Here is a 27,322-nt window from a genome sequence, read left to right as displayed (position 1 = left end):
AGGTACACAGGATATGCGGTTTTTTCCAGTTTGATGTTGGGTGTACGTGCTATGGTGTCGGGTTTCCCATGGCTACATCACCTCTCAAGTTCTACGTCACCCATTAGTAACGTGCAACCAAATGCAATCTATACACAGTAGGCAGAACATGCAAGTTGTAAGTGTCCACGAACAAATCGGATTAAATTACAATACTTTATTCACATTTATTCTGAAAAGACAAGACCACTAGTTCGTTTGCTGTGGGAACATTGTGTGGCTCAACAGCTTAACTGACCCGCGCTCATACAGTTATATTCCGCAGCTGTACAATAACCGCATGCGAGATCTGCACACGATCAGAAATTTAAAACTGGACAAACGACATGAACAGTTTACGATTTTGTTTTTATAACAAAGTACGTACGTAGGGTAACCGCGTGGAGTTCATCTGACAGAACGCAATACTTTTACGACCAGGGCAGGAATACGAAATGCAAGTGAAAGCCAGAAAAACGTGTTCTTTACAGTAGGGCAAGGTTCACTCTAGTGACTGCCTTCGATTAGCACGGTTGGCTACGTACGGTGCGAAAGAAGTTCAAAATACATACATCATTGAGAATACCTTCAGGTGTTTTTGTATTGTGTACAGGGCAGGCCAAGTGGACTGTTACAGGCGAGTCCTGCCAGGTACCTTTTGGAAGGCACACGGTATTTTAAAGAAGTGCAATTGCATGGCATTTGGGACAAAATTGAGGATGATTGCTTATACCAAGTAATTTCCCGACTTGACTAAAGAAAATGTGTTTTGTATACAAGCGATACAAAGGAGAAAATATATCTCACACACAAAGAAGATTGTGTCAGCAGTATAAATGTATGGTGTCAGTGTAGTGCTTTAATTTTAAAATTAAACCAAATAAAATCGTCCCATCTTTTTCATTCACAGGCTAAATTAATTTTGTATATAGTTTTAGAATGTAAAACTTGCCGATTAAGACTGCATGCCAGTTATAGTAGTTCTGTAAACACATGGAAGACCACACCGTAATAGGGAGTTAACATAGAAATGCAGATTCATGTACATAAAACAGCAGAACCTAAGAAATAAAAACGTCAGCATCGCTTCTATTTACACGAGTTACGTTTATACTATATCATAGCCCATTAGTTTATTAAATGTGACAACTGTGTTGTTGCACAAGAAGAACTTAAGGTTTGCAATTGACATTGCCGAGTGCACGCAACATAAAAATGATACATTCTCATTAGTTGACTGTGATCAACAAAGTCAGCCTGCACCAACAACTGTGGTGGCATGAGGGCAGTTTATTGTGGAGTGTACCCAAGTGTACAACTTTAAAACGAGGTTCCGAGACCAGCTCCTTCCAAACGGAGAACATCGTGGAGCATGCGAGGCGTCAGAGCAGGGCCTCATTTTTTGCGGCGTTCAAGGGGCACATTTTGTCTTGAGACCAAGGTTGGGCAACTCGACAAAAGGCAGCAAAAACCCCATTCACGTCCCAACAGCGGCATGAACCTGCCATGAGTGGCAAGTTTCAAAACACGTTATGCACACTTTGGGGGATTGTGCACCACCCACGGATGATCTCGACATGATGACAAAACGTCATCGCCTGTAAAAACAAGAAGACTCGAACAAAATTGGTTTGTTCTCTATGCTTGTAGACAAAGTGTATGTTAAATTTCGATTTAAAGCTTTCGTGACTGCAGGGATTCATCTTCTTGGTTCTTACGTGACTTTACCGAAAGAACCAAGAAGATGAAAGTGTATGTTCTCTACGCTTGTAGACGATGTGTATGTTCGTCGATTCTGAGGTGTTTAAAGTGTACCGCAGGTAGGTCCACAGGTAGGTGACCGCTGTCAAGTGCAAGAAGCGTATCTTTAATACAAACATTACTTGCCCAAAATTCATGACCACCTCGCCACTCATCCTTGCGAGTGACACCTACCTTCACGGTGTTGCGTACAGCCGGGATAACGGCCGTTGGGCTCAGGTTACGCTGTAAAGGGAGGTGCGCAGTATCACCTTCCTCCCTTACCTCCCTCCCTCCCTCGCCCTCCCTCCCAACGATGACGAGCTTATTCTTTTGCCGGCCATCGCGCAGGCGCCGCGTGGCACGGACGCATCACGAGAGCTCGAATCCCGTGTTCATGCTGACAGCGTAGCGTAGCTTGTCTCGCAGGACGCTCTTCTTGCTGTAGTTGGGCAGCTTGAGCAGGTTAAAGCAAGTGGAGGAAGTGGGGAGACGGCCGGCCGGCTCCTTCTTCCGGATCGTGAAAAACCCCCGCAGCACGCTGCCCAGGGTGTCGCCTGTGTCCTGCCGGAAGATTTGCGACAAGTGTGGTCACTTTTTTATATAGTAAACCGATGGGTAGTGTTACTAATTACAATGCAGCTTCCGCCAATCAATCATACAATCCATTAATTTATTCCGGATAATGTTGTGGGCTTAACAATTAGCAAAATTAACGTGCAGTAATTTAAACGTACATGTGTAGTACATTAACAGCCAGTTTGTCACTACACTGCTGGATAAGTGAGGGTCTTCCCACACCATATGGATCATGGGGGTTATTTAACCAGATTTCACTACACTGGTCAGTGTGGGTTGGTGAAGATGGCGACCATAGACGAGTGAGAATAATGGTACAGTACAACAATGGATTTGCTACATTGGCCCCTATCCACAATGTAGCACAGTAATCAAAATACATTTTACAGATAGACATTGCTAAACTAGCTACCACCTTAAATGCTAGCAAATATCATTGCAACGCAAGCGGTAACTTGAGGAGGCCTAGCAGATTATAAATGCAGACTCAATGATAACCCCAGAATAGCGGCATTTTCCATCATAACATTTCACGTAATGCCTGTTAGCATAAGGGACATTTATTCAGAGACAACAACTAAATATAGGGTTGGCTCTGTGAGCATATGGAGGGAGTGCAGAACGCTCCCTCTGCAGGTGTAAAAGCTTTGTGAAATGCACCCTTCTTCTTGGTTCTTTCGGTAAAGTCACGTAGAAGGGAAATAATTAAGAACCAGAGCTGTCTTTCCGAGAGCTGTTTCTTCACCTGAGGACGGCTGCTTGTGTTGTGGCCAAAACGTCGTGGAAATTTTTATTTTATTGTTTTATTTTTATTATTTTATTATTTCCCTTCTACGTGACTTTATTGAAAGAACCAAGAAGATGAATCCCTGCAGTCACGAAAGCTTTAAATCGAAATGCACCCTTCTCTCACCTGGTCATCAGCGACCTCCACACATCTGATGGAGAAAGATGGCTTCAGATGTGCAAACCCCAATAAGGGAGGCCTGGAACAGCTGGTCACAAACTGTAGAGGATAATACAGATTACAATGTATTTTAATCGCTTAACTTCATATTCTCGGTTCTTTCGGTAAAGTCACGTAGAAGGGAAACAATGAAGTAATAAAAATATAAAACAATAAAATTCTCACGACGTTTCGACTGCAACACAAGCAATCATCATCAGGTGTGAAAAAACACAGCAAGAAACGTCGTGAGAATTTTATTATTTTATTGTTTCCCTTCTACGTGACTTTACCGAAAGAACCAAGAATATGAATGCATGCAGTCACGGAAGCTTTAAATCAACACTTAACTTTAATTTAATAGATATATACAAATACAAAAAGCAAGGATTTATTCATTCTTTTTATTAGTCCAACTACTTTTCACTGTTAGCTCATCAAGAGAATATAAAACATGAGAGGCAAAATTATAGTTATGACAAGCCTAAATAAGTGCTGGCTATATTTGGTTGATCTGGCAAAGCACCGAGGGATACGAGAAGGGAATTGAAGGGCAGAGGAGAATGCCAACTGCTAATGAGAGAGTGGATACAGCTATGCAGGATACTTGTAAGGCGACGATACTGACCTTGAGAAACATTGCTCTCTCCTGGGCTGTGAACTCTTTAGTGAGAATGTCCCACAGCCATATGATCACACGGTGGTTGTTATGGAAGCCCCCATAATAGACTGTGTGTTTCCTGGACCAAACAAAACAGCAACAATTACCGCAATTAGCATAAACACGTGTGCATAGAGAGTTGCTGCACAAATATAAAGTGTGTTTGTGTGAAGTAAATGTTGGTTCTGTGGTACTTTTCACTCTGCTGTCAAATCTGTCTCAATTTACATTATACTGACAATGTACTTGGCCTAGTGATCTAAAAGATCATCACGCATTCTTGATGGACTGGACTGATAAAAGTGTGCGATAACAAATGTTGAGACTTACTTACTATAGCTCGTGTATAAGATTAGTTGCAGGGTAGCCATACAACCGTCAGACCTGTACTGGTGGATATATGTAAACTGTACTCCTGAGCAAGGCTGAAAATGCTGCCTCCGTTCAGTCCAGTAAATGAGTATTTAAAAAAAATATTGACATGCCTAGATGAATATTGATAAACGAATGATACATGCATTTAATTGTGAACTGATGATTTGCAATTTATGTACATTTTATACAAATTACATGGAAATTATACCTATAGATTGATGGAACGAATATAAACGAGATGGCACAAACAAGATTAAAAATAATTGATAACCTAATCAAACCATGACCTCAAATCATGAAAAGTGATAAAACCATGGCAGAGTAGATGTGACTTGTGACATGCTCAGTATTGATACATTCACAAAAAAAAAAACTTGACTTGTGCAGAATTGGAATCTGACGAGCGAGAATGCGCCACATGCGATGGTGTCTGTGTGTTTAGGCACCGTAGGTCCTCAAAGTCGATCTCGCCCGTGTCACCGGCGATGAGACGCTGCATCTCGGGTGTGGAAAACATGCCCATCCACTCTGGGCTGATGAGGGACTTGAATCCGTGGATGAACGCCCCTGTCTGCTTCTTGATCTTCACGTACATGCGGTGATGAGCCAGCATGTGGATGTAGCTGATCCTAAAGGCAAGGCGATAATACAACACTCAAGAATTTTCAAAACGTTTACTTTACTCAAATATTGTAGCACACTGTGACGGTGTAAAAACAAACTCTTGGTTCTTTCGGTAAAGTCACGTAGGTAAAGAAAATAAGAACTAAAATAAAAGATTAAAATAAATAAAATTAAATCACGACGTAAACTTTAGTATACATTTTCTTGCTGTGGTGTTCACACCTGATGATGATTGCTTGTGTTGCAATCGAAACGTCGTGATTTAATTTTATTTATTTTTATCTTTTATTTTATTTTCATTTATTATTTTCTTTACCTACGTGACTTTACCGAAAGAACCAAGAGTATGGATCCTTGCAGTCACGAAAACTTAAAATCTAGAATGGGTGTAAAAACAAGTTTGTGCTTCATGGTGCGGTCCTTTCTGCAATTTATCATGACACTATATTACGAAGAATTTACGTTATTTATATTGTCATTTGTTTATTCAGGAAAGCCTCAATGAAGGTCCTATGTTTGGGAGAATTGGCCAATTCCATTTTAAGGCAGCGTTTTGCATGTGGGAGGGAGCTGGAATACCTGGAGAAAAGAAACACACACGCAAGGGGATAGCACTTAAAAGGTCTGTACACAGCTGTTGTTCATGAACTAACTTGCTGAACTTCCATCTGGCCCCATTACAACTTATTGAGTTTTGGAGTTTCAGAAATGTGCAATTTAACCAACCCTTATCTCCAAAGCATTTGATTAATAGGATTAACCGACTGCACTAGGCTCCCTCCAAGCCCAGCTCGGAGGTACTGTAGATAGTCTCATTTGAAGTACTGGAGATGCTGTTAAAAATGCTGCAGTTATAGAAGCATGTGTTCTGGATGCTACTGAAAATTGTGTGATGACATATAGAAGACACACTGTTTAGTAAAAAAAAGTGTTTATACATTTAGTAATTGTGATAGGAAACCATTTTTACATTTTATTGAGAATGCAGTTAAGTGTGTATAAAGAAAACCTAACATTCGTCAATGCCATTGCCGTGAAAGAAAAATATATTTTCGGCGACGTTTTGGGCAATGGCCTTTCGAATAGCACATATATAGCAAGTTGCAGGGTGGGTCCTGTTCACCACTGAATCGCCGAACGCGAAAAGCGGTTAACGTTAATTTTATTTACAGAGACATAATACTGCTGTTTCTAAAAAAACATTGTGCTGTACTCACCACAGAGAAATGTAGCGACACGACCACACTCTATGATATATGGCACTAAACTGTGCCCCACATGCCCTTCCGCACGGCCTTTAACTTCCGATTCTGTTCCTATGACAGAATCGATCAGAATCGATTCTGTCATCGAACGGGAAAGGGTTAATAACATTTATGTACTATGAAGGGCCATTGTGAGAAATGTCACCTAATATATTTTTTATGTTAAGGCTACAGTATTATTGATGAATATGTTGAGTTTTTTTGTTCATTATGCTTTTGCACCACTGCCAATTCAACATCACTAAATAATTTGTAATAATGCATTCATTCAGCGTGTGCGTAATCGCCGAGCCATGCGATAGCACCCTCGGTGCCAATGTGCAGTTCTCATAAACCTCCGCTGAACTTAGTGAAGTCATCAATAAAACGCAACATTTACTACTATAATGAGCCAAGAATGTCTGTGTGTCCTGTTCGTGACGTCACTCTAGGTTAGCCAACCCCCCTCATTAATACTCATGAACAGGCGACGTCCTCCTAATGGACCTTCCCCCCTCATTAATAACATGAGCGGGTGACGTCACTTCACATCGAACAGCCAGCCCCCCACATTAATAATCATGAAGAGGTGACGTCTTCCAAATGGACACCCCCCCCGCCATTAATATTAATTAGCGGGTGACATCACTCCACATGGGGGGCGAGGAGGCTGCTCCCCCTCCCCTCCTCAGCGTCAACTTACAACCCTCACTACAAAGGCAGAACCCTCACGTCACGCGACCTCTGTAACGCTATTGAGACATAGAAGTAAAAAGTACGTCATGATGAACAAGGGATTATAACCTTTAAATGAAATAAGTCTGTGTCACTGCGGCCTTACAAATGGCACATGAATTGATGCAATAAATATCACGTCGCCATCTGCTTTTCTCTTGCAAGTTTCAGATTGACTGAAATACACCCGTCCTTGGACGGGCAAAAGGCTAGTTCTGTATATAGTGCTACAGCTGCAGTGTGCATTAATTATCATTAAGACCCCAACGGCGGAGGCTGGCCGCACAGAGACCTTGCCCTGTCCGTAACCTGCTCAGCAAGGGCCACTGACAGCATGTCAGGTTGGGGCTAGATGGACAGACTCTAGGATCCGCGATAAGGAACCGGTGTGATGCCGATTTTGGCGATGGATCAGCGATCACGTCTTGCCACCTGTCAGTACCCGGTTCACACCAGGGAAACAAATAATCCTCCCAGAAAACCAAATTCCTCGAATTTCTATCGGAACATTGCTACTGACCACCCAGACAATAATACATTGCTAAGTCGTCACAAGGACATGGTGATTACACAAAAGTATATTCTCTAAACACAAAGGGGGTTTCAATCAGCAAAGATAATAAAGCTTGCAAGACTAATGGGAAAGGATATTTGTATGGAAAGGGGTGTAATGAAAGTTCAAACATACTTGTTTTCGTTTGTTACAAGGGTTGTCTTCCCACCAGGGCAAAGTTCATAGCACACAAGCTGGGCAGAAAGAAAAGATACACTGGTGAGTATACGTAGACTCCTGAATATGTTATCTGCATAACCACATGGGACACCAATACAATAAAAAATTAACCCATTTAAAAATTAACCAAAGAATCAATTTGTAATAAATAATTTAACTAAAATCACAAAGGTGTTTCAAATACATAAACGGCTCCACTGGGTGATTTAATGAATGAAATGTGAAAATCAATTATTACTTTTCCCATGATATCCTCTTCGTACGAAAACGTCAGCCCCATCTCGCTCACATCTCCATCATACCTCTGCAACGGAGAAAATTTTAACCATCGATTACTTCTACTGATACCATGCATAACACAACAGTAATTTACTGCACTTCATTTACATGATACAAGTACAATTCTGTCCTTAAAAAAAACGAAATTTAATTCGCCTCCACATGTTGTACAGGTCCTCTTTCAGATGTCTGGTTTTGTGTTTCTTGTAAAATAGTGAGAAAAGCAAAATCAAGATTTCAATCTTTTAAAGTTTTTCCACGTGGATCACACTAACCACGAATCACTGTGATATTACAAACCGCAGTTATAATCCCATGCTGGTAAAAAAATATCATGAATCACTCCCGTTTCAACCCAACCATGACCAATCTTGGAATCCTGCTTTCAGGAAGTAAAATTGTCAGTGGTGGCAAGACGTGGCAGTAAATTAGGGCCTGTCAAAGGCTACCTTGATGGAGGTGAGATTCTTGTAGAACTCGGCATCAAGGGAGGGCAGCTCGTCGATGGAGCTGTAGGGCATGGATGTGTGCACTCCGCGCACCTGACTCAGGAAGAACGGCGCAAACGGTACGTCCACTACAATGCCCTGAACAACAGGTACACATTAATGGTGAGTCAATCAGATATGCACGACCATTGTAACAAAATGTAATTCTTTATTACGCTATGTTCGAACCGAATGCTACCACCGAGTTGATGTTGAAATTCGTAGCTCGGAAATTTGTGAGTTTCACGGTGATTGGTAATTAATTTGATTATTTTTTAATCACAGTCCAGTTTGCACACATGAGTGTTTATTAATAATGGATACAACTTGGACCTCAAATAAAATCTAACCTTATAAGTAGTAGTAGTAAATAGTCTTAAACCAGATGAGAGCCCATTCAGACTAAAGATATTGCGAGGAAAACCTTAGTCACAAATTGATATGAAATTGGAGGTCAAATTCTTAAGCCAAAACCATCGTTCACACCACTCTGCAAGGAGTCTGTGAAGTGGGTATTTTTGCAATGACAATATTTTTTAACAATAATTTCAATCTCGCACTATATGGACAATGTGTCACACGTGACTTTTGTGTCCTGCAGGCAAACCTCATAGACGGCCTTTCCCAGCATTTTGCCGACAAACTCCATGAGTTGGAGGTGGTTCTCATGGACATAGGATGTGGGCGAGGGGTAGAGACGCTCATCCCCAATAGTGATCTGGAGACACGGAGCACGTGGGAGTTTTTAGACATCATAGTATTCCACGTGCAATGCGAAGAGATTAGGTCAAGTTTCATTATTTGTAATTGGACCCAAATCACCGGGATGACCCCAGACAATGTGCAGTGTGTTCTTAATATAACATAGACGAATATACCCTGACTGCATACAATAGCTATTTCTGTAAGAAAATGAAGTTCGCACTCCCACAGGCTTAAAACGTGAACAGCACACAAAGCAATGCTGACTTACTGTTCACTGCGGCCACAGTCCAACTTTAGTATGCTAACTACTGCATTTTGTGATTTTTGATGGTTTAACTGGTGTTTTTTAATCTTTCTTTCATATTACTTTATATATTTGTATAACAAACAAAAAACTATATAAACAGCATTACAAGCTCCTCATTTTGTCTGTCTGATTCTGGTCTCACCTTGAAGAGGTTGAGTTCAGGGTCAAACACCTTCTTGATTATCTCCTCCAGGAATTCTTTAAAGACACCGTCCTGATCAATGCCGGCCTCATCCATGCCAAGGTCGTTAATGAACTTCACCCGGATAGTCCCTTTCAGAGAGTTTGGGGGCAACCGGCTGAGCTGTTCGTAGCCATCCTGCAGGTACATGCAAAGTGACAGTTAATAATCATAATTTACTTTTATTTTCTTGGTTATTTCGGTAAAGTCACGTAGAATGGAAATAATAAAATAAAAAAAATAAAACATAATACAAAAACATAATAAAATAATTTTATAATGTAGAATTTATTTTTAATATTTTAATATTTCCATTCTACGTGACTTTACCGAAAGAACCAAGAAGATGAATCCCTGCAGTCACGAAAGCTTTAAATCGAAATTTTACTTTTATTTGTAAGGCGCCTTCCACTAATGTCTCAAGGCGCTTGATACATTTTTTCACACAACCACAATACGGTTTGGGTTCATACAATACCTAACAACATCCTGTATAAAATAGTGGGACATGCATCATTAGTGAAAAAGGAGGCCTAACATTAATATAGTATATGTACAGTCATACTCATTTACTTGATACAGCAAGCGTGCTGTGACGGTTCCACCTGAAGACGGAAGCTTGTGTTGCCTCCGAAACATCGTGATTTTTATTTTACTTTTATTATAATTTTTTTTTACTTACGCGACTTTACCGAAAAAACCTAAGAGTATAGTCATACACTGTTTTTTAAATTATCTTTTTTTTTTATAGAAGAATCATATGCAAAAGAGAGTCATACCCAATGGGCTTCTCTGGGTGCTCTGGTTTCTTCCCACGTGCATGAAGACTCATTAAATGGCTGAAATTTTGTATCTATAGGGGACCACAGATCTTGGGCAATTGGTGGTGCCAGCTCACCACCTGGCTATGTTCCCGCTTGTCTGTGTTTCATTAGTGATTCTGAAATGCAAGTAGCATGGACGCCAAAATATATATTATTCTGACAGTGAAAAGAAAAAAATGATTTGGATTTATCGTGTCTAACTGAAACCTGGATTTGAATAGGGGCAGGGAGTCGGTAGCATGTATTACCAGGTGGAGGGAGTTCCAGATTACGGTGGCAATAGTCGTCAAGGAGCTATTTCCCATAGAGCATTGGTTGACAAAAGGGCTTTTCCAGCTGGCACCACCAGCTCGTGTGGTAACCAATCAAAAAGGAGAGCAGACTCTTGGCCAATCCCGGCACCTCATACCTCCAGCATTCGTGAGCGGCGAACGGTGATGTGCGTGATTGGCGCACCGTGGTTCAAATCCATTAGGGACACGATCTGATTGCCCGTCACCAGGCTGGACTTCTCCTTGGCCACCATGCTCCGGAAGAGCACAACTCGCTGTGGACACATACGTGCGTGTAATTTCCTCTTGCATTCGGTACACATGGAGCACTACTTGAGCTTATTTTAATGCCTCTATACATATCGTGAGGGGAGCGGTGGTATAGTGATTAGCACACTACGCTTAGCACCTGCCAACCTGTTCCGAGTCCTGCCTACAGTTAACAGAAGTGTCCGTGCAGTGTTCGCTGAGCTGCATTGGCTTCCGATTGCCAAGTACATTATAAGGTTGCACTCATTACACACAAAATGCTTGCCACAAATGAACCACAATACCTTGCTGATCTTGTCAAGGAGCATAAACCATCATGCAAACCCTGGTCACTCTCGGAGTGGCTTTTGACTAGCGCTTTCAGATGCACACTTCTGCAGCTGTCTGGAACACTCTTCCCTCTGATATTAGGAAGCCACTGGAGCTATGCAAATTAAAATATAGATTGAAAACTAATTTCTTTAGAACTGCATTTTGTGTTTAGTTTGTTGTCCTTCCCCCGCATCTCCGATTAGCACGGTTGGCTATATACGGTACAAAATAAGTTCAAAATACATACATACAATGAGCATTGTAAATTATTATTTCTGTAAAAAGTAATACAAATGGAAAAGATTGATCAATGTATCCTCACATCCTTGTGTGGAAGAACATGTGGGATGTGCTGGAGAAGCAGTTTGGCTCTCTTCTTTCCTTTCTCGAGCTCAGAGAAGAGAACATTTGCCTTCAGGTCCCTGCCGTTTCAAGAGGAAGATTACACAGCCATCTGTCAGCGGTTAAGCATGCTCACACAATGCAGGGCTATATTATAGGTGAAACTGAAAATAGGGGCAGTGGGGTGGGTGGTAAGAGAGCAAAAGGAACCCACTCTTGAACTCCACCTTTGACTCTTGTGCTGATCTGAACTCATATCTTTATAAAGCAGCATCTAGCATAACCAGCGGCTTCTGCATTGGCCACTCAATACAGTAGGTACATGTTAAAGCAACACGCTTGGCATCAAAATGTGTTGCTAGGCATGTTTGGATGAAAGCGAAAATAAAACAAGATTGTCTCATGATGTAGTTGCTCACCCCGAGCCCTCATTACTCTGATAGTGCATTGTGTTTGTGCTGTACGCCTTTTGGCGTCCTCTGGTCTAACACCGTTTTGAGACTAAGCTCAAAAGAAAGCTGTCTCTGGTGTGGACCAATCAGTTTCAAAGACAATGCATATATTATCAGAGTACGTTTTTTGCTTGTATTCTGACCACAAGTATTGTGGTTAATGCAGACATGATTCATTGTAAAAGGTTTCAGTTTGGTGTTTTAATATCTTAACACCTGTTTTGTTGCCAGAAAAAAGGAGAAAACCTATTCTGAAGAATGTCTCAATAAGAGTTCATTGCTTTTTTAATTAAAGTTGGTTGCACATGAATGTAAAAAAATTGTGATTTAAATTTTTTTTTTTTCCATAGTCATGTGAATAAGCTGGTGCTGAGAGTTTGGCAGTGTCAATGATGTAGTTATCAAGTGTGTGTGCATGCAGTGCAACTGCACAGGAGCCTACGGGCCAGAGGGGCCCAGTGTTGGGCTATGAAGAGTGGGGCAGCAATTGGACATAGGCCCCCCTTCAATTCTTTGCACCGAAGCCCAGACCAATGATGCTAGAGCATTGAGCAGTGCTCTGCATCGTGTTGCACGTGTGATCGTACTTTTTAAGCCAGTGGTCCTCGGGCGCAAACCTCCTTCTACAGTCTCGCTCGTACAGCGTCATGAGCCAGCTGTGCACCGAGGCGAACAGCTGCGAGCGGTCGGTCTTCTCGCTCTCTGTGGTGCGCACACAGCCACCACACAACCACAGCATTCACCGCACATCCACAGCATTCACCGCACAACCGGAGATCCAACACATAGATTCCGGACACATCGATCGTCACCAGTTTCTCTAATTTTTTTTTTACTTTCATCCCACTAATCTCTATCTACAGCACTCGCATCTCCATCTGTTTTTTTATCACTCAACTCAAAATCGTTCTCTTTGTCTTGGCGAGTGTAAGGCCACTCCAAGAACTTTTGTGGGCCACAATTGACTCATGGACCACCTGTGGAAGAGCCCTGCCATAGAGCTAAGCGCAAGATATATTTTGCTGACCTGGCAACCCAAATCACAATAATACAAGCAGTTTCAAAGATTATGGCAGAGCAATATTTTTAACACCGTATTGCAAGGGGCAGCAGTTTAATTTGTGCAGTGCTGGACTTTGAAACAAATGTCTACACATGAGTCTCCACTGAGTAACGCAGGTCATCAACTCATATTTCCGAGTAATAAATGTTTAAGCCAGGGGGTACCTCACCTAGAATGCCATCCCAGATCATCTTGAAAACAAAGGTATTGAGGAAGGAAGAAATGGTAACCAGCTCCTCCAGCTTGAAGGAGACCTGCTCTTCGTACAGCTCAATGTCATCCAATATTCTATTGAAAAAATAACAACAAAAACATGCATGTGTACATGTACATCTATTGTCAATCCACTACTGGAAGAGGGCATCCCCACATCATGTGGGTCATGGGGGTTATTTGACCATACTTCATCATGCTGATGAGTTTTCATTCCTGAAGATGGAGAGCATAGATGTGGGAGAATACAAGTACAATACAAAAATGTATTTAGCTGCATTGTTCTCTGCAGCCCCTTACGTAGCCCTGCACCCATAGAAAGCCTTTACACACAAAGCTGGTTGCACGCAGCGTTGATATACGGTGCTTTTTTCTGGAAGATTTTACTGTTTTTTCCTGGATTTTTCTGTTGAGCGTAGTCACTTTAAGATGTTCTTTGTTCATGATTTTGTTTGTTGCGGTTGCACCCGAGTCAAGAGCCGCATGGCTCACAGGGCTATACCTAATAAATGAAACTGAAAACTGAAACTCAGTTCAGCTTATATGAGCTCACAATTAATTTACAATACTGCCATCTCCTGGCTAACTTATAACGCACCCGTTTTTGCATTTCAAAACAATTAATTTGCTCTCCCAACCAACCCCTGTTCCAAAAGCAGAGCGACACTATAAAGGGACTCCCATTGGCTCTGTGGAATTCGTAATTAACAAGACTCATGAGATGTGATGGAAATTGAACCCAGGGGAGGAGATAGGATAGTAATTGATCCCGCAGAAAGTGCTTGGTAAAGGAAATTATAATAATGATTTAATAATAGTGATAAATAATGATTATTGATGAACAACACTGCCTTATAACATAATCATGATAGGCTGATGTTTTGTGCAAGGACGCGTCATCAGAGAGGAGAGACCATGGGTAGGGGGGATGAAAGACCTAAGTTCAAGAAAATTACATACAACACTGTGGAGCCGAGACATGTTCATTAAAGTTGACAAATGAACATATACTCATGAGGTGTACTCAACAATAAACTTGAATACGAATACAATACGATGATTCATTAATTGACTTTTCATCTTCCAGTTTTCTCAGCGCTCTCCGTTAAAGTGTGATACCCAACTAAATCATATCTGGCTGCCCCCACTCTCTGTGCTCTGAATGAGGGCTACTGCCTGAATCATCGGCCTATCATTTTCATGCAATGCTTTGTTAAAGATGAATATTGTGGGGTCCTGATTTATACTTTTACATCACAGTCCCTTAACGTTTGGTTACATCTTCATCACAATGTTACATTTCAGATTTAAGTCAACTGCGCTCTGCTGGTGCCTGTATAAAAATTATCTAAGCGTTCACACTGACAAGACCAAAGGGTGAGACGGGTTGAGAGAATACATTTTTTGTCAAGGTCAAGAAGTGGGATGAGATTAGAAAGTTTCTGACAGGAACGGATGGGAATACATTTGTTGTGAAGCTCATTGGAGTGAATACGATGGGAAGAATTCTGATGGGACGAGATGGGGACAGATTTAACATGTTGTTCCCATGTCACTCTCTAGCCCAACGTGCTGCATTACAGGCCAGCATTGTGAACAAGGGCTATTGTTTCTATATTTGAAGCTTTCGTGACTGCAAGGATTCATATTCTTAGGTTTTTTCGGTAAAGTCACGTAGGTAAAAAAATAAAATTAATAAAAGTAAAATAAAAATAAAATAAAAATCACGACGTTTCGGAGGCAACACAAGCTACCTACGTGACTTTACCGAAAAAACCTAAGAATAAGGGCTATTGTATTAAATCTCCTCTGCATTGCAGTGTTACAGGCAACACGGGCAGACACGCACGTGATCAGGTGCCGAGAGCAGTCGCAGAAGAGCGTGAGCATAGCGAGCAAGCAGCGTGAGTCCTCTGTGTCGCTGCTCAGGCACTCCAGAAAGAGAGCGAGGCCACCTTGAGGTCCCAGCTCACAGATGAAGGCCCACAGCTTGGGCAGGAGATCGTCAAGATACGTCAGACCTGCACAATACAATTTCAGCAAATAAACGTGGCTTAATTCAGCTTACCTAACATATCAATTTACAATACACATCAACTTCACCTAGTCAAAAATAAGGCATTTGGTAGCAGTGTGGTTGCAATCGTTATTTTGTCCAAGAATGCACAAATCATGTATTTACAGGATTTTGTATTAAGCAAGTAACATCTCTACATATATAACACAAATAGGAAAAACACCATGCATTTGACCATACTTCATCATGCTGACCATATGTTTGTCCTCGAAAGTATTTAATTCGCAATAAAGGGCACTTTTGCACTCGGTGTAAAGGAAGTGGTACGTCCGCGGGTCGAGACACGGCAAGGGGGCTAGGGACGCCGGGGCAAGGACAACGCAAATGCATTAATGGTTTCTACGGTTGTTGGAAAGCGTAATAAAACGAGCAAATGAAAATAATCCTAAGAATTAAATGTTAAACCTGTACAAGTTAACTTGTTTTCTTACCCATCTGTTGAACACATTAAAAGCACGCATGCGCATTTATTTACATGCTAGTGCCTTTACTCTCAATTGTTTGCACTGCCTCTCACACTCTACCGATAAACGTCAAATATGCCACCGCACGTGATGGCAGGAGAGCTTCACCGTCGTACCGGTGAGGATCTGGAGGCGGATCTGCGTGAGCGTGGTGAGCGCCGTCTGGTACAGCACACACACGCCGCACACCCTCTGCACCTCGGGAGAATCCACGCGTTTGCCGCCCACCGGTCGCAGGATGCTGCGGACGGCTGCAGAGCGCCGGAACGCCTTTCGGAACATGTCTGCAGAGACGGCCCAGGGAAACGGTCATGGTTAGAACGCGGGGCGCGTGGGTTGCATTCGAGAATCGCCGCTGTGCACGAGTGTCTTCGCCGATAAGGTGACGTGGCCTCAATTTGCCATGAGAACTTTATCACACTATAGATCCTATGCCATGAGAAATTGTATGTATATTGTGCTCATATAGCTAACTTTCACAATGAGCAAAAGAAAATTAATCTCAGGAAAATTATATAACACAACTTAAATGTTTAAGTTAAGGGTTTTTTCCATGAAAATGGGCAAAACATTGTTTCACACTAATACACAAGCATTATTATTTTTTGTGAAATTACCTAAATCCTAATATATGCTTACCAAAACCAGTATCCATTGCTTGCCAAGATAATTTATACACAGAAAATTGTTTCCTGTCAATTGCCAAATTCGTAAAACTTCTGCCAATACTATAAAACACTAATTTTTGGCAACTGCTGAAAATAATCAGAATCCATATGGTTAAAATTTGTACCAATTTTGTGATGACCAAATCAGGTAAAATGTGTCCCATCTCGTCAGATCTCAGAAGCTAATCAGAGTTGAATCTGAATATTGCTTGGATGGGTTGATCATGTGTAAAAACACAGCAGCAGAGGACAGCGCCGAAAAATCCATTGTTGTTATACCCTCCCCACCACCTTCGTTTACCCGCACTGACCAGTGAAGCATGGTCAAATATCTCTCATGGCGCACAAGGCATGGGGAGATCCTCATCCAGCAGTAGACTGATAAAAACGGGCTGCACATTTATGTTTTCAAATTACAATGGCTGCAGTCAGCAATGTTTCAAGTTTTGTACGTGTGGACGGTGGCATTCTCTACTTTTCACGGGCTTGTCATTTGAGACGGCGGCAGTAGGTGGGGCGGCTGCCAGGGCCGGCTCCTGTCCCTCTGCCAGCTTGCGCGTGAGCACGTCCCGGAAGAGCACCCGGATCATGCGAATGCCCCACAGTGACTGCAGCTGCTTCGTCACAGCGGGCATGGCCTCGTTCAGCCTGCTCGGCACAACAGCAGCATCACCAGGCGATGGGTTGCTGCGTACTCATCAATTGTTTGTGCAATTTAATAAGAGAATAATTGATTTATTTTATAACTGGCTCTTTCAAACCTCGCTGAAAGTATTATGCTTTCTTCTGCGGTGAAGCGTCTAGTACTGTGAAAGTTAAGTCTAAGTAAAAAAAAAAAATATCTGGCAATAATGATTTCCTAAATTGCATAAGTTAAACAAAAATTATGTCAACAATGTACAATCTATAGCATATTACAGAATTTCTGATATCCATATATTGGAGGAGCAGTGGTACAGTGGTTAGCGCACTACACTGTAAACAAGGTAACCCGAGTTTGATTCCCAGCTAAGAATAATATCAGTGGCAAGGGAAATCTGAACCAGACCTAGGTCGCTCCTTTTCATCAACCCACACTAACCAGCATGAAGTATAATCAATCAACCCTTATGATAGACATGCGGAGAGGCCCAATTTCCTCCATGCGTGTACTGACAGTGTCCATGAATTATTATGAGTACTAACTTGGTAATCTTGCATGAATTTAAAGGAGGCATGGGGTCTTCATACAGTAGTGCCCAGAGAGCTGTATTATTATACGAGCCAGCAAGATATTTTATAACATTGCAGGATGCTCTTTAAAGGTAATGTGTCCCAAGGCAGTCTGCTTGCGGTTTGGAATGAAACAAAGTTGGTGGTAGGTGTTGACTGACCCATAGTCCATGCTCTGTGCGAACCAGCCAAGTACAGGGTGCCAGTGAGTGAGATTGGACTTCTTCTGCAGAACATATTTCTGGCAGTAGGTCAGCACTGAAGTCACCAGGCTACTAAATGCCTCTGTCTCCTCTTCAAGTAAGCTCTCATTTAACAATGCCAGCATGATTAAATTTCCTGCATAAACACAAATAAAGGTTAGCACCAGTGTCATAACTACTGCCAGTGCAGGTAAAGTCAGATTCAGTTTACGTTCATTGTCGGTAATAATATAAATAAGTGCAACTTAAATCAATTCTAACACCTTCTGTAAACGATGAGAAATTAATTGGGCGGAAGTGTTTGCAGGGTGGAAACAAATAGGCGAACTACAGGCAAACTGTGCTCTCTATTCAGCAAGAGGTGCGAACGTGACCAAAGGCTCAGTTCCCCCATCATGCCCTGCACATGACATCACCATACTGTGTATAATGCACACAGCCTTACTCGAGACCAGTAGTTCTTAACTTGGGGTGTACGCACACCCTGGGGGCGCGAAATGCCCTTTCTGAGAACCAAAGGGGTGCAAGGCTGCGGTAAAGGTTACGAACCACTGCTTTAGACAATACACTCTAGAGTGTGCACTGATTCTAAATCATTGGATGACATTATTTCTAAAAAAAATTACATAGCAACACATTTTCAACAACTTACCGAGCAGGCAGAGGGACATGGTGCCTTCAAGGCAAATGCAGATATCCTCTTGATAATCCTTCTGCCCCAGGAATGTCAAGACTTTCCTAAACAAGTCGTGTCCTGACATCATGTTTAAGCACTGTGGAAAAACAAAGTTCAAACTAAAGCACTGCTATTGAGCTACCGTAGTTGTACTGTTAGCTGGGGCTATTTGTGAGGTGAACTGCAGAGAAAGTGTTTCACTTGGCTCACCTCGGGGGCAATATTGGACAGGTGCAGCACTAACGCCGGAACGGAGAGCACGTGTAATGTGAATGATCTTAGCAAGTTTTCCGAAAACTTGGCTGCGACCACAGGCCTGTAAAGAAATTACATGTGTGCATTAGTATCATTCAAAAGTCAAGGTTTTATTACATGTTTATCGTCAAAAATGCAATAGAAATCAGTAAGACTTACCGTAGTGCAACTGTGAATACAGCTGTCAGTGTAGCTTTGTTCAAAGTTGGTACAACCCTTGCCAGTCCGTTGGTCATTAGTATCTGAGAACAAGTGGGAGACCGTTACCCCCTGAAGCTTCAACTACAACATTATTAGCAACTTGAAAACAGCTGTTTGTAATTAATTGATCGCTTGCATGGATGGAAACTGGATTGCTGGGTGGTGCACCACAATGTAAAAAAACAATAATCCTGAATCGAATCACAACCCTGCATTGAGACAAATCACTGAATCACAGCGATAGGGTGAATATTGTTACACCAATAATACCGATATAGGATGAATGCTGACCAGTTGGAACCAAACAGTGCAGAAGGATATATAATATGTAGGTGTTGTGGAAAGAGTTTTGACTGATGACACAATTCGATGAGAAGCAGACATGGGTTGCCTGATGATTTAGTGACACATTAAGCAACCTATTCAAAGAACTAAGCTAAGATAGTCAATAGCTATATGTGTTTGCGTCTATACAAATGTACGAAGTAACGTCGGCTAAAAAGTCAGTGGACATGGGCACCTGTAAGTCGGGGTAGAGTCCTTTCTGGTTCAAATGTCCCATAACATTTGCACAGATGAGATTCATGCTGATCTTAAAAGTGTCACCTGCAACACATGGCTCGGTGTCTCAGTCTCACTCGAGTACACAGAATCAAGTAGGTAACACATTGTATTGTTTATGTTTCTTTTGTTTGTTCTCATAATAATCTAAATGAAACAAAATGCATAACATTTACATAAGTAAAAAAACACATCTCTTTTTTCGAGCAGGCATGATAAGACACTTTGAAGATTCCAAACCATTTCATTGATGAATTGTTACGTGATGAATTGTTATCTTCCAAAGGTGACCTAACCATGTTCCTGAATATCAAACAAATCTGATTAACAACCATGATAATAAACTCCGGTGTATTGTAAGTATTTTACGTGTTTAATTTTACTAGTTGCTTCCTACACAAAAATCTTCTCCCAACCTAATTTAAGGAGCTGCTTCCAAGCGTGTAATTCCCACTGAGATTTCCTGACCTCTCACCTTTGACCCGCACCATTCTCCAGCCCCCAGCATCAGTGAAGGTCACCAGGACCGTGAGAAACAGCGTGATCTGTTTTGTGTCCAAGATACTTTCCGGCTGAAGGGAAAGAAAACAGTTTCCCACATTAATTAAAATCATTGCCCCTTAAACACCAGGTTTTCTCCCACGACAAAGGTGCACCTTAAACAGTTTGTGTAATTCCAGCTTATTTATCAAAAGTGTCACTCTTTGTAACGTTGCAGTACCTTTAGTTTCTTTAAGTAACTGCAGCAGATCGAAAGGACGTCCTTGAGCTGTTTGATCCATCGTAGCATGTAGTCTTTAGAGAGTGCCAGGGATACATACCACACCTAGGAACAAACTGTTACTTGCACACCAGGCAGCGATGTGAAATGCAGACAGATCCATTTCAGTATCCACCTCGAGCGGGCACAGGTTGATGACTGCGCACGATTTATCACACTCGAAGCTTAATTGACACTTGGAGATTGAAGACGATGCCCATTTACATTTATCATGGAGCTTACAAGCATCAGTCTTAATATAGGTGCACTGTAATGTCTCGCATACCTTCGAGTCGTTATCCTCCTCCATACTGCTCAGCAAGTGCCGGCAGAACTTTTCAAACCTCTGCCGAAAAAAAGCACATGAGTACATTGCCCTATATCAGCAAGACATTAATTTCACGAATATATTTTAAACTAAAAGTAATAACAACTATCAGCCCTGTGCCAATCCACTGTTGGACTGGGAGTTGTTTGACCACACTTTACTACACTGGTTCATGTGAACCGATGAAGGGGATGGGAGGGAGCCAGGACTGGTTCAGATATCACTGACGTTAGCTGTGGCCTGGAAACAAACGCAGGTCACTGGGTTCATAGAGCAGTGCTGATAAACTGCCACTGCTTTATGCCAAGATTAAATACATTGAACTAAAATTTATATTCAAACAAGGGGCACAACAAAACATTTAAAAATCCCAGTAAATGCCATGTTAGAAATAATACCTACTTAAGATGAAAAAAAGGGATACAAAGAGATTTATTTTTATATGCAGTAACATTCATGAATAAGAATAGTTTAACACATAGGCTTTCGCGACCAACATTATTCACCACCCGACATGGCCAATCAGCAGAAACGTCATCGGGCAATTCGCCCGATGATGCTGGATGTAATTACCAGCGAAACGTCGTACTCAAAAATTGTAAATGTTGTGGATTCACTCTTCAACACACCGGTGGGCTAAAGCAGTGAACTATTTTGTCTTTTGTCAACGTGACACTTTTTTTGCTGATTGGCCATGTCGGGTGGTGGAGGGTTACGACACATTTATAAATAACGCGATCTAACCCCAAAAACGTTTATTATGAATGAGAATAGTTGAAACACTAAATCCAAAACATATACTTGCCTTGACATCTTCTGCTGTGTTAAAGATGAAGAGCAGCTTCTGCCCAATTTTAAACAGACAGAGAGCATTCTTTTTTGCAGGACTGGCTTCTTGTGCAGAGAAAAACTCATCCACCTCGTGCCTACAAGGAAAACACAGTACTTATTGCATGAATTTCAAGCATCCATGCCAAACAACTGGAAATTACTAAACACCTCTTTATTGCTAGTGATTCATGAGCTTTTTACCCTTTAAACTGGTACAAAAACTGACACCTTTATACAAGGCATGTTTGCAATAACCACAACACAAGCAGTCAAAATGCAAACAAAAAGAAACAACTCTGATAATGATATGCACTGTCCTTGAAGTTGATTGGTCCACACCCGAGACAGCTTTTCTTAGAGCCTAGTCTCCATTGGTGTTGGACCAGATGACGCCAAAAGGCGTACAACTCAAAGACAGCACAATATCAGAGTATTGAGAGCTCGGGGTAAGCATTTACACTATGAGACCTCCTTATATTTTGCCACTGGCAAATGAGGTCTCATAGTGATTCATGAGCTTGTGATTACCTTCAAGAGCCTACACAAGGAGGTTCAGTGTTTTTTGTGCTGCTTTTGATGAAGATTGAAAGCCAGTTTTCACGATCACTTCATGAAAGATTAACAATTGCACATTGTTATCTGTTACGATATAAATCTTGTGCAAAGCAAATCTATTATGTTCGCTCACATAAATGTCTCATATGGGGTGTACACGTGTGCTGGTGTGAGGTGCTCTCTCAGATGCTTTATTTCATTATAAAATACAAAAGTGCCTATTTTATACAAAAGTCCTTACCACCTGTCAAATGTTTCTGCCTCTATAAACAAATACCTTGAATGTATATTTGATGTAACAGTCCGGGTAATTTGAGTGGCCACACTACTGGCATAAAAGGACACCTTGTGAAATGGAGAGTTCTTTTGATGTCCGTAAGTAAACAATTCTGAGTGTTTGATACTTTCAGATTGAGGATGAATTAATGTTTAACTTTAAGCAAACTTTGCATTTCTGAGAAAAAAATCAATACTCTGGATAGACCACCTGAAATAAGATGGATAAGTTCGGGGTAACAAAATAACATGTTATAATTTTTACAGAATTTTCAAAACCTCTTAAAGCCTATTAGTCCTAGAATCTGCTTTCGGTTTGAGGGAAAGCTCTCAAGTAGTAGCCTCATTCAATCCTGAGATTCAGTGTGGAGTAATGTGGGACACTCCCAGTGTCTCTTCGATTTTGTTAATTGCAAATCCCAGGAGTATTAACACTCATTTATTGGCTTCAAACATCTTAATATACATGCACCTTTATATGTTGCGTATGTGTAGCATTGTGAGATGCAGTTTGCATGAATATATAAAAAACCACAAGAATTTTTTTATGAACCTCCCCATTTTTATTTACCTGTAACTAATCACACCAGAACCTTTGCACGGCAGATTTGGCCGTTTCTAACAAATGATGGGAAATTAATAGCCCACAATGCATTTGCGCTCACCAATCTCAAACCATGGACTGCAAAGTAGACTACTGCCCACATCAACAATTTTGTGGCGGCTTTCACGTATTTAGCAGGCTACTCCTTAAGCCGTCCATTGGCTCAACAACCTTGACATGAATGCTGCATAACCAACTCCGCACAATACGAAAAAATAATTGTAACAGAAAAAAACTACTCCCTTACCGAGTGCGGCGGGCGATGCATCGACGACACAGGAAGCCGCGCACCAGTGCTTGGATCTTGATGGCGGCACGCTCTCGATCCCGCTGGCCTCGCCGCTCCTCCCGCGCCACACGCGCTCGGTCCAGGAACTCGGCACGAGTGCTTTGGCTCTGGGCGCCCGCGCCAAACATCTCCGCGGCTCTGCAGATGTAACTGCACGAGTGCACAAACAGTGGCAGTTCCTCGATGCAACTCTCAACTGGCCACTGTCGCACCAGTTCAGTGGCCAGGAAGGCACGAGCCAGCATCCGCCAAGCTCTTATATTACATAGTACATAGGCATAATGCAGATTCTTCAATTAAAATTGATTATCATGCTCACGATAACAGTCATGAAACCGTGAGTGTAAAAATCTATTGCTTTTAAAATATGGAGAATATATGCGAATTTTGTAAATGTAGCATTTAAGCTCATGAAGGGGACATTTTAAAGATGTATAGAGATCTAAATGAATACATTCTTGAATCAAGAATATATTTTGATTTAAAACTTTCGTGACTGCAGGGATTCATATTCTTGGTTCTTTCGGTAAAGTCACGTAGAAGGGAAATAATAAAATAATATTAAAATAATAATATAAATCAATAAATATTGATTTATAATATTATTTTATTATTTCCCTTCTACGTGACTTTACCGAAAGAACCAGGAACAAGAATATATTCTGAAATGATTATTTGTACCTTGCCTCACTTCCATCAGTCCACAGTTAAATCTCTTTGTGGGCAATAAAAGCGAAAATATTGAATGAGTCTCTTGGAGAAAAAAAATGAGAGCAAGACAAAGGCTTAACTGGGTCACCGTCTGCTGTTGAAATATTACCAATCTACTCTGAAGCTGAATTGCATATTTGACAGTACCTACTGACAGAATTCAGTGGAGAAAGAGCTTTAATCCAAGCTGCTGTCACATTCCGTGGACATTTCTTGTAGGGAGAGAGGTTGCCATACCTAGCACAGTGTAAAATGTGAATGTTTAAAATTAGTTGTAAAGCCACCAGCACTGCATATCATGGTTAAAGCATGAGTAAACAGTACAGTACAGGTCACCTTGGATATGACACAATACCAGAACAGCAGCAATGAGCTAGATATATTTTAAGTATTCACACAACACTCATGGATCATGTACATTATTAACAATTTCCCCCTAATTATTGAGCAATAACCCAGTGACTATTTTTATTTTACCATTGTAAGGCCCACTGAGCTTTATTGTATAGCTCTTTTTCAGAAAAAACCTGGCCACAAATGATAGCTGAACGAAGTGGCTTATCATGTGCAAATGCATAGCAGCCAAATTCTATTAACGCATGTTGATCTTAAACGTGGAGAGGAAAACCGGAGGATCCGGAGAAAAAAAAATCCAGTTGGCCACGGGGGAGAGACATGCAATCTGCAAATATACAGGCGTCAGGGTCATGGATCGAACCCACAACTTTGTTAATACGAGTCGAGGGAGATCACATCTCGCCACCGCGGCACCCCAGTTACACACATCCCAATGTCAACAATGTAATATTCATTTGTGAACATCAGTATATTACTGTATAACCACCCTTATTGTACATGGTAATTATATTAAACGAGAGGTTTACTTCTGGTTTAACTCCGAAAAAGTGATCATCAGTAATCCGCAGCACTTACACGGGTCTCACTCTCATTAGTGATCATTAATAATCCACTGTCCTTCCTTCGGTTTCATTCTAGTTAGTAATGATCAGCAATCCACAGAACTTACACGGGTTTGACCGTAAGCCACAACCCTCATTTAGATTTCACCCATATTCGTGATCATCGGTATGACAGCCCTTACACACACACACGATGACATCAAATACCACGTTTATCATTTCACTTCCACCCTCATTGTTGCTCTTTGGTACTGCAGATCAATTAGTAACCATCAGCAAACCTGTGACCCGGGTGTCACCATCATCAGTGACCACGTCAGCCGGTCTCACCCCGAGTGACAGCTCTCGTACACACGCCGCCTACATAAAACACACCAGTTTCACCCTCATGACTGATCATCGGCATTCCGAGGTGCTCGTGCTCTTCATCATACACACACAAAACTTGCACGAAGAGGCCGCGCTGCCAATTTGTAAACAAAACGCGTCGCGTTCAAAGCAGCGCACGGATGATTCCCCGAGGAGGAGGGGGGGGATAGAAGAGGTAGCCGAGAGAACGATGAGGCGATAGAGGAGGAGATGGAAGGGCAACACACACCCCCGTCACCACAGCGAGCCGAGGCCGCCGCTCCAAACTCCCGCGGGCGGCGGCAAAGAGACGCGGACGGAGGCCTTCGTCCCAACACCACCTATTACATTTCCCAGCGCGGATAAGCCACGGTAGCGGAGGCTCGCGGCGGGGGGTGGGGGGGGGCTACCTTCCACGTGCGCGCCCAGGACCAATCAGCGCGCGGGGGCCGCCGCCTCGCGCCGCTTATGCGCGTTACGGAATATAAAACGTTTCCGCCGCGCGTGCTTTATTATTGTGGTCGCTGAGAGGTCAGTGCGCATGCGCGTGGCGAGTCTCCGCCCCCTCAACTCACCCCCCCCTCCCACTTTCAAAGGGGACGCGCACACTCGCAGCCTGTGTTGTGACACATGTGGATTGATCACTGCTAGTTGAGTTATACGTCCTGATTAAAATGGTTTTATTCCACATTCTCCCTCACTTTAGACATTGCAACACCCTGACATTACGGACGGAATTACCAGCTGCATCGACGGTCTCAGGCAACACTGGACTCATCAGAGCAGGGGGGAGGGGGGTTGGATTGGTCATTGCCATTCTGGGCTCAGGTAATTTAAGACTATTCTAAGGTTTAGGAATGTAGCCCATGTAAGTGTGTATTCTTCGTCCTCGTCTTATAGCTCAGATGCTCCAGTGCTGAGATTGGGCCGAAAGAATGCAACCATTGAGTATGGGAGATATACTTTTTGATTTAATTAAGTAGCTACTACAAGATAACTTCATATGCCTATTAAAAAAAAACTGGTAATCAGAAAACATGTTTTAACTTTAATTTGCAGTCTCCAACCCGGATTAACTCTATCTGTCTGGCCTCTATGTGACAAAAATAAATGCCATTGTCCTAAACGTCGCATATATTATGTTTATTTTTATTTTAAGGCACTGCTATGATTAGTCAGTTTATTTTGGGTAAGGTCATTGCTGAGGTGTTCATCGGTTAAAATCTATAAACGTACTCACCGCATCCTAAGACGCTCCGTAAAAGAAACAGTAACAATTCATCGCGTCGTTGTGAATTTGCTGTTTCAAATAACAAATCTGCTTGAGAAAAGGCTGTTGGAAATCATCAGTCTTTAAGGGCCAAAGGTGGATGGACTTGAAAAGTTATTTGGTTCACAATATGTAATTCTCAATTTTATACCGGTATTTTCATGCATGCTTTTTAACATTTATTTTGCTCAACTCTTCTTTCCCTCCTTTTCCACTATTTGTCCGTCACCTGATTTCATTTTCCATGTGTATTTCCACACGCGTGGCATTTAAGTGGATTATAAAGTCAAATACTAATACTACCGCACTTTCATTGATATAGCTCAGTGGGCCTAACCTGGTAAAATAAAATAAAACTATTTTAAACTTAATTAAATTTTCACAACTTGCCTTAACAAAGGATATCATTTTACGCGCTGAAACAAACCCCCGTTATTATATCCAGCACACTAGAGTTATTCCATTAAACATCATTGCCTGAACTGACTTTGGTTGGTATGTGTTCTTTTTTTAAATCTGCAGATGGATAACGGTATCACGTGGAGGCACCAATGCCTCTTGACTCTGGTTACATCACTAGCACGGGTCCTGCTTTGACATGTGCCGCTCTTTAAAAGGGACACCGTCTACTGCCGCCTTGACGCGTGCTATGTGACCTGTTTACTCTGCATAGGCGAGTTGTGCGAGACAACTGTTCCAGGAAATGATTTACGTTCTGCCTCGACACGCAAACAGTCACCCGAGCCCTAA

At 41.8% G+C, this 27,322-nt stretch overlaps 1 protein-coding gene across 3 annotated transcripts; it reads right to left on the bottom strand.

Moving 5' to 3' along the window:
- Window positions 1–181: 181 nt before the first annotated feature.
- Window positions 182–25,662, bottom strand: UBE3B (ubiquitin protein ligase E3B). Of its 3 annotated transcripts, none has more exons than XM_078595437.1 (28): window positions 25,553–25,662; window positions 24,182–24,271; window positions 23,282–23,461; window positions 21,574–21,694; window positions 20,727–20,786; window positions 20,402–20,506; window positions 20,156–20,252; window positions 19,640–19,725; window positions 19,078–19,160; window positions 18,874–18,979; window positions 18,640–18,760; window positions 17,946–18,123; window positions 17,048–17,220; window positions 16,021–16,188; window positions 15,213–15,384; window positions 13,320–13,438; window positions 12,675–12,789; window positions 11,616–11,715; window positions 10,849–10,986; window positions 9,577–9,753; window positions 9,030–9,140; window positions 8,384–8,521; window positions 7,894–7,959; window positions 7,611–7,669; window positions 4,766–4,948; window positions 3,912–4,023; window positions 3,251–3,343; window positions 182–2,322 (listed from the first exon to the last, which is right to left on the bottom strand). In XM_078595437.1, the coding sequence occupies exons 3-28, from the start codon at window positions 23,449–23,451 to the stop codon at window positions 2,131–2,133; spliced, it is 3,243 nt and encodes a 1,080-aa protein (XP_078451563.1). In that variant the 5' UTR covers window positions 23,452–23,461; window positions 24,182–24,271; window positions 25,553–25,662; the 3' UTR covers window positions 182–2,130. The 3 variants fall into 3 exon arrangements, with proteins under 3 accessions (XP_078451563.1, XP_078451566.1, XP_078451564.1); XM_078595440.1 differs by having other exon boundaries at window positions 182–2,315; XM_078595438.1 differs by having other exon boundaries at window positions 24,186–24,271.
- Window positions 25,663–27,322: the final 1,660 nt, after the last annotated feature.

Source organism: Lampetra planeri, chromosome 6 (assembly GCF_965212315.1).
Source record: "Lampetra planeri chromosome 6, kcLamPlan1.2.h2, whole genome shotgun sequence".
NCBI lineage: Eukaryota > Metazoa > Chordata > Hyperoartia > Petromyzontiformes > Petromyzontidae > Lampetra > Lampetra planeri.
Note: the sequence above shows the minus strand (reverse complement) of the source record. Positions and strands in the feature narration are given on the sequence as shown.

Bases quoted from the DNA above. Each gene is read 5' to 3' on its own strand.
- UBE3B (XM_078595437.1), bottom strand. From the start codon at position 23,451: ATGTTTGGCGCGGGCGCCCAGAGCCAAAGCACTCGTGCCGAGTTCCTG. The intron at 20,507-20,726 runs GTATGCGAGACA...GTTTGTTCCTAG, and splicing joins AGGAGGATAACGACTCGAAG to GTGTGGTATGTATCCCTGGC. The intron at 10,987-11,615 runs GTGAGGATACAT...ATGTGTCCACAG, and splicing joins ATGTTCTTCCACACAAGGAT to CGAGTTGTGCTCTTCCGGAG.